We start from the raw sequence: 14,215 nt of genomic DNA on the forward strand, positions 1-14,215 counted from the left end.
TGGAATCTTTAAAGAGAAACTGCATGCACATGCACACGTGCATACCCCACTAGTGACTGAGCTATCAGATCAGGTACATTACCTTTCAGTTTTATTTCTCTTCCCAATTTTAAACTGATTAAGCTAATTCCAATCAGCATGAAGTAAAGGTTACACACAAGGCACAATTTCACTTTCTAGCCTAATGCTATCATTAATTGCACACTCTTAAAACTTCACTTCACACTGCATTGGTTTTAGTAGATCAGCATCTAATTGGCATCAGTTAACTCAGTTAACTGACTGGATTTAAATTTGCTGTTATGAATTAATCAGTACTTCTTATACACATGAAGTGCATTCAGTTGAGATATAGATTAAACTGTGTTAAAAGTAACTTTCAAGGACATGTTATCTGACTGCCATACACCAGAATATGCAAAGACACTTCACAAAAAATGTCCCAAGACTGGTGTAACTGTTGCCTAACTGGTTAACACATGCTAAATTACTCATGCAAGTGACATGTCTCTGAATACAAATTATGCCCAAAATAGCTTTTCTAAGGAAGCAAAAAAGTGTATAACAATAAAACCTTGGTAAACAAAGTGAGTTACTGAACACCAGAGTTTTGTACATGCTTCATTTCAGCAAAAGCTGAGATGGACCAAATGCTCCTCTCTCTAGCTTGTGGGTCTAAAATTCAGGAGAGAGTGGTTAGTAAATATGTATTTTAGAGACTGAGTTCATAATACTTTGCATATACCTGCTACCTTAAAAGATTTCAGAATGGGGATCCTATTCATTGTTTAGTGAGTGCACTGTGCTCTCATGTCAAACAACAGCTGTTGTTTATTTATAAACTCTCACACTGAAAAATCTGGACAATTGTTGGGGCCCAAGAATCTCACTCAGAGAAGACTTGGATCACAAAAATAGTGGAAAAGCAGTTTATAAATTGAAAGATTATTAAATCACAGAGTTGATCCCAATATGGGCAGGGTATAGTCCTCAAAGACTGAATATTACAGAAAAACTGCTCTGGATTTGTTTCCAACAAGAGATGCACTGCAGCACAGCAACAATAACAAAAATTGATACAAAGGATAAGGTAAGCTGGTTGATTAAACAAAACAGGAAGAAAAAGCAAGTCCATTTTTGGTAAACTCTGTTATCTACAAAGAAACCGCACAATACTAATTGCACAACAGACTTTGCAGATCTTTTATTTGCACAACGTACTCGGACACAACAGCCAGCTTTACTCTAAATCCCTCTGCTTTGCTATATGGGCAGCATCAGATTCAAAACAAAGAAATACAACAGTCACCCTGTATTAAAAAGTCTTAATCAGCATCCTAAGTCAGCTTGTTTCTGCAGCTGGAACTTACTGGTAAATGCAGAGCTTGGAAAACAAGCTCTTGTTAAGAAGCACAGAGCTAAAACAAAGAATTCATAGCCACAACAAAAGATGTTGCAAAGTAATCCAATTTATTACTCTCACAGCTCCACTGAAAACATGTAAAGGAAAAGCATTTACCATTGGAAAGCAGACATTTAAGATCAGTATTAAAATCACAAAACAAGGTAGAATGACATCACTTTAAAAAGGAAAAGAAAGATACTGCAAACAGTTAAAAGTATGAGAAGACTTTCAGAACAGGTAACTGTCTTCCATTTGTGATATGAACAGGAACAAGATCATATTAAATGGTGATACACACTTAATGCTCATTCTGGTGCCAGAGTAGCTCCAATTTTTTTCCCCAAATCACTTTTTGTCAAAATTTCCAATTACTTAAGACTGAGCTAACAGGATGGCTAAAAACTGTACTCAGGCCCTGGTTCAATCAATAATTCAGATCAAAAAAAGAAAATATATTTTTCATTATTCATATTATCTGATATTACTCCATTGTTTCACTCTAATATAGTGGCATATTTTCTTAACTAAGCGTTTATCACACATGTGCTTGGATAGCAAGTTTCTGGTGTCATTGACCTAAGTTTTAATTCTTTTCCAGCTCGTTGCAGGATTTTGTCAGCCTGTGAACTACTACATAGATGAATTAGTTTCTTTTCCCACAGTTATAATAAAACACATCATCTGTGATTAGAGTGCTTGCATAATTATGCAGGAGGGAAACATTCCATGCTTTCCATAATTTCTAAATAATTTAGGACAACCTACCTCATAGCCATGACTATGTCAACTAGAGTCGGCTGTGTTGGTTATTTAGACCACAGGATTAGTGTTAGAATTGAAGAGCTGCTTTAATATGACAAGTTTTCCCTGTAACAGTGTTTGGAACAGGGCTGTATTTTAATTACATCATAAATATACTTACATGACTTATGATTTCAACCAAGTTATTATTCACAGCTAGAAATATTTCTGAAATAAGAGAACCTCTAAGTAGACAAATTCGTGCCTTACCTTGTGAAAGGCACTGATTTGCCAGAGCAACCTGTCCAGAGTGTAGATACAGATTAAGACGTGTGAAGATACTGCTCAGAGATGGAATTGTAATGAAGCAGAAGGCAACACAAGCCTAAAGCAAATAAAAAAATGAAACTGAAGAGAATTCCTAACTCAGAGTTATAGCAATCATTACTGATTTTATACACAATTAGGAATCAAAATCAGTTTTGGGAAAGACTTTCAATAAAAACCAAATATTATGTGAAGTCCAAAATCAGCAGCTTCAAATTTCTCATTATTATTTCAATAATTATAACAATATTTATTATTATTAATTATTGTTATTAGGAGTAGATTAGCTCAAAACTTACTCTATGACTCTAGCTCAAAGAGTTCCTCTCTCCTCAAGTAACCAGCTTGCAGCTCAAGACCAAAATGTAACTACAAAAGCAGACTACTGGTCCTCAGGGACAATCCATCTGTCAAACTGGTGGAAGCAGGTGCATTGTGTATATTTGGGAGGAAGCAGGTCTAGTGCAGCATGCTGCAGCTTTAGACCTACTGGAACAGCCCAAACACCTAGATGGAGCAAGTGGCTCCCAGGCATACAGAAGTTGGCCAGGGTCACCCTAGCTATCCTTTGTCCAGGACGTCATGCACAGGTACCATGAACAAAAATCCATTAATTAATGGTAGCATATGCAAACACCTTCACAACACATGAAGATGAAGACATCTTAGTTGCTATGGTTCAGGTGAGAAGAGGGGAACACAAGCAACTTGCATAGCTTCTGCATAGTTCAAAGCTCATTTGACAACATCTGTATAGACTCAGAAGCACTAAAGTCGAAAAGAGCACTTTATTTGAAATTCAAATATGGATTTCAGTATATCACCACTGATATTATGAGACAGAAGTTTAAATACATTCTTTTCCCTCTGTCTCCCATTCTCTCTGTGATTGAGTTACACAGAAATTAAGTATTTTATTTCAACTATAATTGGAAAAGCTGAGCTTTCCAGAGTTCACACAAACACCTCTCCAATGAACCTTCCCTTTGGAGAGGGAGTTGATCTTGCTGCCTTTTTTTTTTTAATACACAGCTGCCATTAGATACTTTGGGTCTTTTTTTTTTTCTTGGCTTTAGAGAGTAAAGATCAATGGTAACAAGCGAAAATGAGACTACAGTATCAAAAACTACTAACATATTGTTTTTGCAAAAATTAGAAGCTTAGGTGGCAGCAGATAGCATGATCTGCTAAGAAGGCAGGCTCAAAGTTTATTAGTCAGACCTACCCTGACAAACGCAGCAGTCTTTCTGGAATGATTTCCTTTCATCACCTTTTTTGTTTCCATTGCTAGTTGGTTCACAGACTACACATAAAAAACAAAAGCAAATAATTAAGAAAAATGCACAGATTTATTAGGTCAGCAGCAAATAAACTGCATGTTTTACTGCATGCATTTAGAGAACAGAAACTGTTAAAAGGGACCCCAAATATGATTCTGAACATTTGTAAAGGTAGACTTGTTGATTTATTCAAGGCTTTAGATCATCCCTTGCTTCCCAGCTATAGTGCTGTCATCACTTCCTTCCTGGTGTAACAATCATGATTTCTAGCTAACACCCTTATTAAAAAAACCAAAACCAAAATAATAAAAGGATTTAAGAAAAGATACAATGTTGCAAAGGAATCAGCTGCAGCTAATGCTCTCCCGACATGTCACTCAATACAGAAAAGAAATTAACCTTCCCAATCACAGCAGGACTCTGCCTGTATCTGCAGCCAGACACAGTGTAATCTCTCCTAGATTGAGGATTATAGAAGAGAGAACCCAAATTCTAAATGCACAAAAGTGCTATTTATTTTATTAGACATGAAATCTCTTGCAAGATAGCCAGTTTTCTTTGTTGCAATGATACCATGCATGCCTGTCAAGCAAGAACTTCAGAGAGTTTAGGGTGATAAAATGAGAGATGAGATCAAAGTCTACTTTAAAAACACCTGTTGAAAAGACTTCAGACTTATTTTGACATAGACCAATAACCTGGGCAGGGAATGGGAGAACTGCAAATACATCCCCACTTACTAAGATAATGTAGATAAACTGTAGCTTACATGAATCAACTGGACTAGAACAGGCTCCAGATTGCAAAACATTGACCTGGCTTCAACATAGAAACTCAGCTGTTGTTCAAAGTCACGGCCAAATGAAACCTATAAAAGACAAACAAACCCCTAGATTTTACCATTGTAGGCCATTAACTTTAAGAATTATAAAACTCCATGCAGATAAACCACAGATATTCAAAAATCAAAATCCCCATATATTGGTAAGAAAAAACCCCACCATTAACTACAAAATAGCACCCGGCAAATCTCTGTCCTTTTAACTGTCTGCTTTCCAATACTTCACCTTCAGAGAAACTTGGAAGTTTTCCTGGGGGTTTTTGTCTGTACTCCACATGATCTTCTACTTTACAGATCAAGTATTTATCAAGAAAACAAAATTTAAATCCTGTATTTGTGAAACGTTTTCAAAACTATCAGAACTCTTGATTCTTTATGGAACAGGGACAAAGGCTCGGTATAGTTCATACTTAAAAAGCAAAACAAAAAAACCCCCAGAAAAATAGATCAGTGACTCTGGATTCAGATTCCCACAGTTTCTAGTTGCTAAAGGGCCTCCAAGAGAAATTAGCATTTTCCTAACTAGTTATACCAGTAAGAAAAGCAGGTTTTCCTCGAGTTTGGTTAATAAATGGATGCTTATATAGTATGGCAAAAGCCTGCAACCTTGCACGCTTGCAGGAAAGAAGAGAAGTCAAAAGCCACCCTTGTGTGAGAACACCCTACTTCCAACCCTCCAGATTTTAAAAAACGAAGTGCTGTCACAGCTGGAGTGTCTCAGCTGTCAATTAAAAGCCTAGGAAGAGAAACAGTCTCCAGGCAGTCTACATTTATGTATTCAAATGAAATTTTTTGCTAATAGAAGTAAAGGTTGCATTACTTATTATTTCTTAAGCCACAGGCAAAAGAAGTTGTTACAGAATAAAAATAAAAATAACGTTTAATTCATACAGTGAAAGATCAAAGGAACTGTACCAGAAAACAAAGGATTGCTTCTTATATTACAGACAACTGTCTTTGCCCTTCCTCTATTTGTGCAACTGCTGATTCTTGAGTCCTAGTCTCAAGAAAAGTTATCTAAAAACATAACATTTTTCACAAAAAAGCCTGACTGTAAGGATGACTGTTACAACTGCTTCTCCCTCCACATCTTAATGTGTGCTGGTTTAAAATTTATAACTAGTCATTTTGCTGCTATGGGATTTTTTTTCCCCCCTAAACCAAGACTATAAAGCCACATCAAATATTATTCAATGTGGGAAATCCTCCTAAAGGAAATTATACAATATTATATTGCATATAAAGCTTAATAAAGCAAAACTATATTAAAATATATTAAATAGCAAATTATTATAGCTGAAGAGAAAGCAACCATCTAGAGAGAAATTCACAGAATTACAACAAAGAACAAAGAGGACAAGTAGAGACAAAGCCTGTCAGCTCCAACTATGTGAAAGAAAAGCCAAGCATTAAGACTACCTGGTTAGCAAATTAAAAAAGCTTGAGAACATCTCCCTAAAACAACCTGACATCTCAAACACAACAGACAAGAACAAACGATTTTACTGGGATAACGGGGGATGGAAGCGTTAAAAATTAATTTCAAGACAAAACAACTGGAGTTTTTGTGGGACTGCTAATTTGATGATACAAATTATCTTATTTGTAAATTAAGATAAACAGAGATAAGAATAACATACAAGTTATATTTATTTTGTGTTTTTTAAAGCTGGTATTGGTTCCATTTAAAGCTGGGTAGTGGAACTTCATTCACATAAATCAGTGACCTCTCTGGTGCTGTAATAGGCAAAACTTTAATTGCTGTTTAACTTTTAAATACTTACCATGTTTTACATGAGATTTAAAAAACTAGCAGAAAAATATGATTAAATAAACAACGTGGACTTTAAACTCTCATATTGCACCATGTGAGCTTCAACACTGCATGATATTTCTTTCAACACATGCATACTTATTTCACTAAAATACACTGGTTGGGGTTTTCAATGGTCTTAAGCAAGTCAGACACACAGTCTCTGATTCAGCTACATAGGCACCTGTTTCTCATGGGGATCGCATGAAAATCCAAGCTATAAGGTATGCCCCAACAGTTGCACACAATTGTCACTCACCATTTTTATGAATCCATTTATCAAAGCTGCTAACATTCTTTTCTCATCCTCAAGTGTTAGTGCACTACAAGAGAAAATTTATATGGTAAGTTTTAGAATATTGCTTATCTTATTTATCTGTAAAGGTTCAAGTCATACATACTAATTTATATTATGTTATGTCCATATAAAATATTTATTGCACACTAAGACCACTAAACTCGTAATTTTAGTTATAAAGCAATAAAACTAATTTTAATATGAATATCACCAAGTCAACCATGCACCAAACTAAATTCCAAATTAAAAAAAAATTGTAAAAATTGCCAAGAGTGCCTTTAGATTTTACAGAAGCTCAGATTCTGGCATGAGGAGAAGGAAGATAAGCTAATGTTGTTTACTGCAGCAAGCAAATGGCTTCAGTCTTGTCTTACAACACGAGAACTTGAGTAGGAACTGATTATAAAAACCTAAAGAAATTAGTAAATCTGTTCTTAGATGAAAGTTACCCTATTTAAGGGGAAAAGCTTTAAAATACACTTTAAATAGTAAATGTAATAGTTAATGTATTTATTTGAGAAACAATATTAGTTTATTGTTTTGTTTGGTTTTTTGGTTTGGTGGTTTTGGGGGGTTTTTTGTTTGTTTTTTTGCTAACCATGCCACATAATTGAAAAAAAAAAATTAACATCACGTTGTTACAGTGCTGCCTTTGATGTTTTAGTAAGAACTGAACTGATACGTAAAAAGAGTTTGTTTTCAAGATTATCAAACACCCCTTACTCTACAGAAAGAGTCCAAGTCTGATTTGAAACAAATTTACATCACGTGAAAATCCAGTCAAACCTGTTTCAATGAAAACGGATGAACAAAAAGTTAAATTACGATTAACTAATACAATTTAATCCTTTTACTATTATATACTTGTCTCCAGCTTTGACCTTTAGTATATCAGTTACCAATTTCCTAGCTCAGACACCAGATGGAAAGAGAACAATAGTTTTATTATACAAATTCAATAACGGAGGAAAGAAAATCTCAGCATGATTAACTCATTAGTGCATTGCCAATCAGAAGAGTCAACTGATGGGCTCTGAATGGCTCACAAGACTTGTAACGAGATCCCCGGGTCAGTTATAGGTTTCCAGTTCAATTCTGAATCAGACCTCTACTAGTCTAAAAGGCTGTTATCCTCCCAACAGCTGTTACGGGGGTCAGCGAGCCCTGCACACAATGGGTTGGGAGTTTCCTGAACCAGGAGGTAAAAATAGATGCGGGAGTTACTTGAAGACAGTTAGAATTTATAATGATTTGCCAATAAGAGATGACACAACAGAACCAAGCTAAATGACGTACACCATCTTATCTCAGCTAAAAGAACTGCTGGTTTAAGGGATTTTAAGGATCCCAGTAAATGATCAAATTGTTTTGGCAAAACGTCAGAGGAAGCACCAAATATGTATCGCCATAAACTGCTTAATTTTTTTTAATAAGCTGTTTTAGCTTCAATATATTGTTCTATTTAAAGGTTGAAGTGGCTTTTAGTGCAACATACAGCCAAATAAGGTACTCTAACCCAAAATAAAGCACTCTAGCTGATATAAATTGGAATTACATGCCAAATCTGACTTCTTTATTGGCAATAAAGCTTGCATTCATGGCATATCAAGGCTGAGAAAGTAACAAGTTCCTTTACAGCATCTCCCATACTAAGAGGCTCTGGGCTTAGACTGCCAAAAGAAACTGTGCCCTTACGACTCTACTCAACTCAAACCAGAAGAAAAAAAAAGGAGATTTTTGCTCTTAAGATCTAAAATTTGCAGCATTGTGATTCTGGCTCTATGTTCAATCAGACACAGATTTCTGTGTGGTTTTTGCAAGTTACCTACAAACCACAACTGTTTTCCATGCTGCACAACTGGTATTCAAACTGCGAGGGTGCAACAGGACACCCAGGATCCCTAACAAACTCAGCACTCAAAGTCAAGGGGAAAAGAGAAGGGGAGGATTTAGGGGAAAGACATAGATGGTTGAAGAGCTTCTCCTCTGTTCTAGCTTCCCCTGCTCAAGTTCCTAGAGATCCTCCAGGTGTCCTTTACAAGATTTCACACCCCTTTGTAATGGCTGAAAAAAGTGGCCCAAAAAAAGGTATAATTGAGTATGGCAATCTGTGCTTTAATAGCTGCATAGTCACGTAAATCTCAAAAATACTTTATTATTCACTATAACCCAAAGATTACATTGGTTTCACTCTCAAAAATATTTTTAAAAGATTGGATTGTTTAGTGTGTCTGCTTCACTAGAAAACTCTACAAAACCGTTGCTACTTGCCTTTATAAATTCTGCTTCAGTATTCAAAATAAAGCAGTAATTAAAGAGCAAATGGTATGTGCTGCCACTTCACTGCACAGCTCTTCCCTCACCACTAATTGGATTCATGTCTTAATCCACCATGAAACAAACAGCCTCAGAAATGTGAAACTGTACACCAAGCAGCCAATCTTTGCATAAACGATAGTTATTAGTATGAGAAAAGTTAATCTTACTTCACAGAGTCATGCATCGTCTTGCAGATATGCAGAAGAGCATTGAGTATAACAGGATCCTTTGTAGATTCCTGCTGATGCCTATAAAATGTTTTAGAAAAACTGATGAAAAATCCTGCTCTGTCAAAATGAAAAACAAGTAATAGAATAACACCGATTTAATGCATAATTCCAATCATCAGCATTGTATGACACTACAGAAGTTTTATATTCATTTTTTAACCAACAGATTTCCAAAGATCACATGTTTAATAGAAGTACAATTCCAACAAATGCCAGTCAAGAAATATTATCTTAATACACAGAGCTTTACTGCCAAGCCACAGAATCTGACTCCTTAAGGGACGCAAGCTAGACGTGATACATCGAGGCAATCTAAGAACATCAAAACAAAGCAATCCTAGATCTACCAAGAAGTAATATAGTTTCTCAGTTACTGATGGACAGACAGGAAGGATAAATGTCACGTTCAGGTACAGAGGCACACGTGCAGTGCAGCACCACTAAGATGATTAAGGGGCTGCAGCATCTCTCATATGAGCAAAGGCCAAGAGAGCTGGGACTGTTTAGCCTAGAGAAGAGAAGGCTTGGGGAGGCTTAGTAGTGTATATAAATACCTGAAGGGAAGGTGAAAAAGAAAAAAATGTTTCAAGGAAACTGTTAATTATTTGAAAAGAAAATAACTGTTTGACTTTTACAACATTTGAAGATGAAGCCTCATCTTTTAAGTTCATTTTCAACTGTGGAAATAATCATTTTTCTACATAATGGAGCTTGTAACAAGAGGCTGTCTCTCTTCCTCCATTATATCAAGGTAACAGTTCTGTGCTGTCACATCAGCTGGAATACGAAATAAATTTCATAAACCAACTAAGGCAACATACATTTAAAAAAGCTCGGAGAACAACTATTCTGTAATGCACAGCAAGTCAGCATCAATATGATTACTTCAATTTCAGCTTTCTTTGTGAACAGTTAAACAATCAATCAATAGATGAACAAAACTGACACATTTTCATTTTTTTCTCATAGCTAGTGAAGGTGTTCCAGGCTAAGTGGCCTATATACTGACTCATCTTCCCTAGCAATCTTTCAATACATTCCCCAGACCCTCCAGAGCGCATTTAATCTCAATATTCTCCACTTACTTAATAAAAGATTCCATAATGCACTTGCAAACCTCCACTCTCACACTTTCCTTCTGGAACATATCCAGAAATGGCAAGAATTTTTCCTGAAAGTACAAATACATAAACAAGTAAAATTAGGTATTTTACGAACAACACACTAAAGCAATAAATATTTTGGATAAGTTTTGTAATCATAGCTGCTTTAGTTAAAATTATTCTAATCTTTTTTGAAGACACTAGTTCATCCTGAAGGATGAAAGAGTGGAACAAATGGGAAAGCACTGATGGCTGAAAGGTGTATAAATTTCTTGATTGCAGAGATCCAGAATAAAACACAAAACACAAAGAACTGTTTTAATCAAATGTCGCAATTTTTTTAACAGCAATCATATGCTTGAAACAGCTTAAGATCATGACAAATTCAGATGTCTATGGGAACAAAAGCTAGGATATTAAAACCAGTGAAAACAGGCCACATGCCAGCAACCATCTTGCATGTATCCAATTTATGAAGGTCCAAGACATTCCAATTTTCTTCAAAGGTAAGGTTTAGATTGTTAAGATACTGAAATACTTAGTTTCTGTATCATCTCAAGAATATAGTGAGGATAAGTTTTTCAGAATTATGTGAGCAATTTGTGAACAAGACTTGACTCCAAATCCACAGGGTCAGTCTTGAATTTTACTCTTCAACTGGTTTCAGTACTTTGACACCCACTGCCTTTGTTCCTCTTTCTCTACCTCATATACAGTCTCTGATCTCTCTAAGTTTCCCTTTGTTTCAATGCCAAACTTAAGCCCTATAACAGAGCACGTTAAGTATATATCATAACATAGAAACAGCTATCAGCAATTACACAAACACACACACAAATAAATGGTATTTTGTCTTCCATTGATTGTTACTTATGCCATAGTAACAAACTTAGAGAATCTAACAGCCTAAGGAAAAAAAAGTACAGAAAATTGGAATTAGAATAATGAATATTTAAGTAGTAAGCAGCAGAGAGCTTCCAAAACATTTCTGCACTTATCTACTTGATAAAAAGTCCTCTCACTATGTGAGCTTGCAAACAATCTAAATATCCAAGTCAGGTAAATTCTCTTTCAGAAACAGTGCAAAATAGTTCTTCCTAAAAATTTATTAAACAGAGTATCACTTACCACTGAAAAAAGCAGAGAGAAGTCATAGATATAGGTAATAACTTTCTGAATAATTGACTGCAGCTAAAGAAAAAAAAAAAAAAAGACAAAAAGGGGGAAATGATTGTAATACAAGTAAAATTAAGTCTAGCCACACCAGAGATTATTCGTCTCCTGTTATTCATAGAAAACTGGGTTGGAAGACACTTCAAGCATTCATCGATGTAATTTCTTTCCCCAAAGCTGGATCCAACAAGCTCTTCAGAACTGATATGAAGAGAGGCTGACCAGCCTGCCCAGACTTTATTTGTTCTTTACTTTTTATAGTTAGGCAAATTTTTCCAATTTATAGTCTGCATGTCCTCCAGCTCTCTAGACTAAAAAAAAAAAAAAAAAAAAAAAAAACAAAACAAACCAAACAAAAAAACCCCAAACCAGTTTGTTAAATCTTCTTTTGTAGGCACTTTATCTACCCTCCAAGTAACCACAAAAACCACCTTCTAGAACCTCTTCAACTAATCCCTATCTCACCTGGCATGCAGTCTCAAGAACCGGACATGATAATTCAATGAAGCCTTAACAATGTCAAGTAGAGATGGATTATTTTATGGTTTATTTCCGTTTAAACAGCCTGCCACGATTGCCAATTTTCTTCAGCAGAGCACCACTGTTGATGTAGGAGTTACCTACTGCTACTTCTAAATACATAAATCATTCTGGTTTAGCATTTCTCTGAACTGAAAGATTGATGTGCAGGGAAAAAAGGAGGAAGAAATCACAGCATTACACTGTTCTAAAAGGCTTCCCAAATTTTAGCCAGTGTTTAAAAATAATTATTTTTGGATTTCATCTACGAAAATGCACATCAGATTTTTACAGATTTGGCAAAATAAATTATTTACCTGTGGGTAAGCATCTTCAAATGCTCGATCAGGAGTCATGTGTTTGATAACATCAGCCAAAACTGTATTGACTTCTCGCTTCTGTGTAGTGAAAAATGAGGTTACAAAATACAGTAATGAAATCAGCACATAAATCAAGTCACTGAAAAACAGTTGGATAATTTATTTCCATTTGCCAAAGCATCGGCTTTTTATGGAGCTCTAGTTAAGCCAGGAACTTTAGCCATAGCTCCAGTAAATCCTTACTTAAACTGGTCCATCTGCCATTAAAATAAAAGGATAAGAAATATGCAGTGCTGGGGAGTGGTGAAGACTCCTTCAAAGCTGCATCTTTTGTCCCTATTAATCTTTCACAAAAGGAAATACATTTTTTCATTCACTATTGAAGTCCTCACACTTGTATTAAATAGTCATAGCTTTTCCATTTCTAATACCAAACTGCTAATACAGCCACTTCGTCTGTATCAGAAAATCTTCAAAGGAAAGAAAGTACTTTTCACGTACCGTAAAATGTCTGCATGTATACTCCACCCACACTTCAGCACAGTTGATATAATCCTAGAAATAAATGTCTTATGATTACCAATATTTACAGGAGGTTATGAGAAATACACTTGCAAAAATTAAAATAATTAAATCCTGAGGTATGATTCATGCAGACCTAAAGATCTAGCACTAATGACAAACGTCAAAAGCTGCTTATGTAGAATTATGTTATGCGGAATTAAGTTATGCTTAAGTAGAGCTCAGAAAAGCAGGGATCACATAAAGATATTACCAGGTATCATATTTTTTGGCAACTGTGTGTATCTAGAAAAGGTAAACCATGTCATGCTAAGTATACACTTACTGAACAACTGGCTACAATTTTGCCGTAAACACAGAATCAATAGTGAAACAGAACGGACAATAACTCACCTGTGGGTTCTTCAGCTTTGTTATAACCTTCCAGGCTTCATTTAGTATTTGAAGGCGATCATTTTCAGGAGGATCAGCCAATGCCAAGTTTAATCCCAAGGAGCGAAAGAGGAGATGCTGAAAGTTAATGACAAATTTTAAATTAAAAGCAGAGGATGCATGTCTGTCCAACACTGCTCTAGCAGGTACACTGTGCCGAAAGATTTTTTGGGTCAAACCACCTTTTATTTAAATGATGTGCAAGTTATGTAGGCAGCTAAGAGTATAAACTCTGTCAGACAACAAACAGGAATTGTTACAAATTACATACAAGAAGTTACCTTTGGGAATCCAGATTCATCACACTCTTTAATCATGCCAATGAAGTCCATAGATCTTGCAGCAATAAACTCTGCTCTGAATGCTGACATTACTGAATTCAACAGCAAAGCACTACAATGAACATAACACAAATCAACACAGCTCAATATCAACTAAAATTTTGTTGTCCCTTCATTCACATTAATCTGAACTTCTTAGACTAACAACTGTCCAGCATCTATTCTAAATTTTAAAAAAGGGGATAAAGAAGAAAAAACCCACACATATTGAGCTTGCATTGATGAGGAGTAATAGTGCATAAGCAAAACGAGCAAACATTAAGCCACTGGATAAGGAAATGGTAACCCTGCCTGTAGAATACTTGTTCCACACAGTTTTTTTTGAAGCCAGGAGTAGCTGACACATTTAGAAACTTACTCTCTCTTTTTAACTACAGTTCAGAAGTACACTTTGGCAGGGCAAATCTCTACTGAAGTTTTTCTCACTGAATTAAAATATATATGCACTGTAAAAGTCAGATTTCTAGCAGCTGCATTGTTAGGATTAAAATAAATCCAAACAGTCATTATCATATGATAACTGGCAATGACATATTTAGACATTTATGGTT

General features: G+C 35.5%; 1 protein-coding gene across 5 annotated transcripts in view; it reads right to left on the reverse strand.

The window, feature by feature from the left end:
- Positions 1-14,215, reverse strand: part of VPS35L (VPS35 endosomal protein sorting factor like) — a 58,080-nt gene that overhangs the window by 20,571 nt on the left and 23,294 nt on the right. For all 5 annotated transcript variants that reach the window (XM_075514605.1, XM_075514606.1, XM_075514609.1 and 2 more), the window contains 11 exons: positions 13,605-13,716; positions 13,285-13,401; positions 12,871-12,924; positions 12,367-12,447; positions 11,486-11,548; positions 10,340-10,425; positions 9,192-9,272; positions 6,667-6,730; positions 4,523-4,621; positions 3,699-3,776; positions 2,417-2,531 (listed from right to left, as the gene is read on the reverse strand). In XM_075514605.1, coding sequence (XP_075370720.1) covers positions 2,417-2,531; positions 3,699-3,776; positions 4,523-4,621; positions 6,667-6,730; positions 9,192-9,272; positions 10,340-10,425; positions 11,486-11,548; positions 12,367-12,447; positions 12,871-12,924; positions 13,285-13,401; positions 13,605-13,716 — 950 coding nt within the window. The remainder of the gene's footprint in view (positions 1-2,416; positions 2,532-3,698; positions 3,777-4,522; positions 4,622-6,666; positions 6,731-9,191; positions 9,273-10,339; positions 10,426-11,485; positions 11,549-12,366; positions 12,448-12,870; positions 12,925-13,284; positions 13,402-13,604; positions 13,717-14,215) is intronic.

Source organism: Mycteria americana, chromosome 12, assembly GCF_035582795.1.
Source record: "Mycteria americana isolate JAX WOST 10 ecotype Jacksonville Zoo and Gardens chromosome 12, USCA_MyAme_1.0, whole genome shotgun sequence".
NCBI classification, from domain to species: Eukaryota; Metazoa; Chordata; class Aves; order Ciconiiformes; family Ciconiidae; genus Mycteria; species Mycteria americana.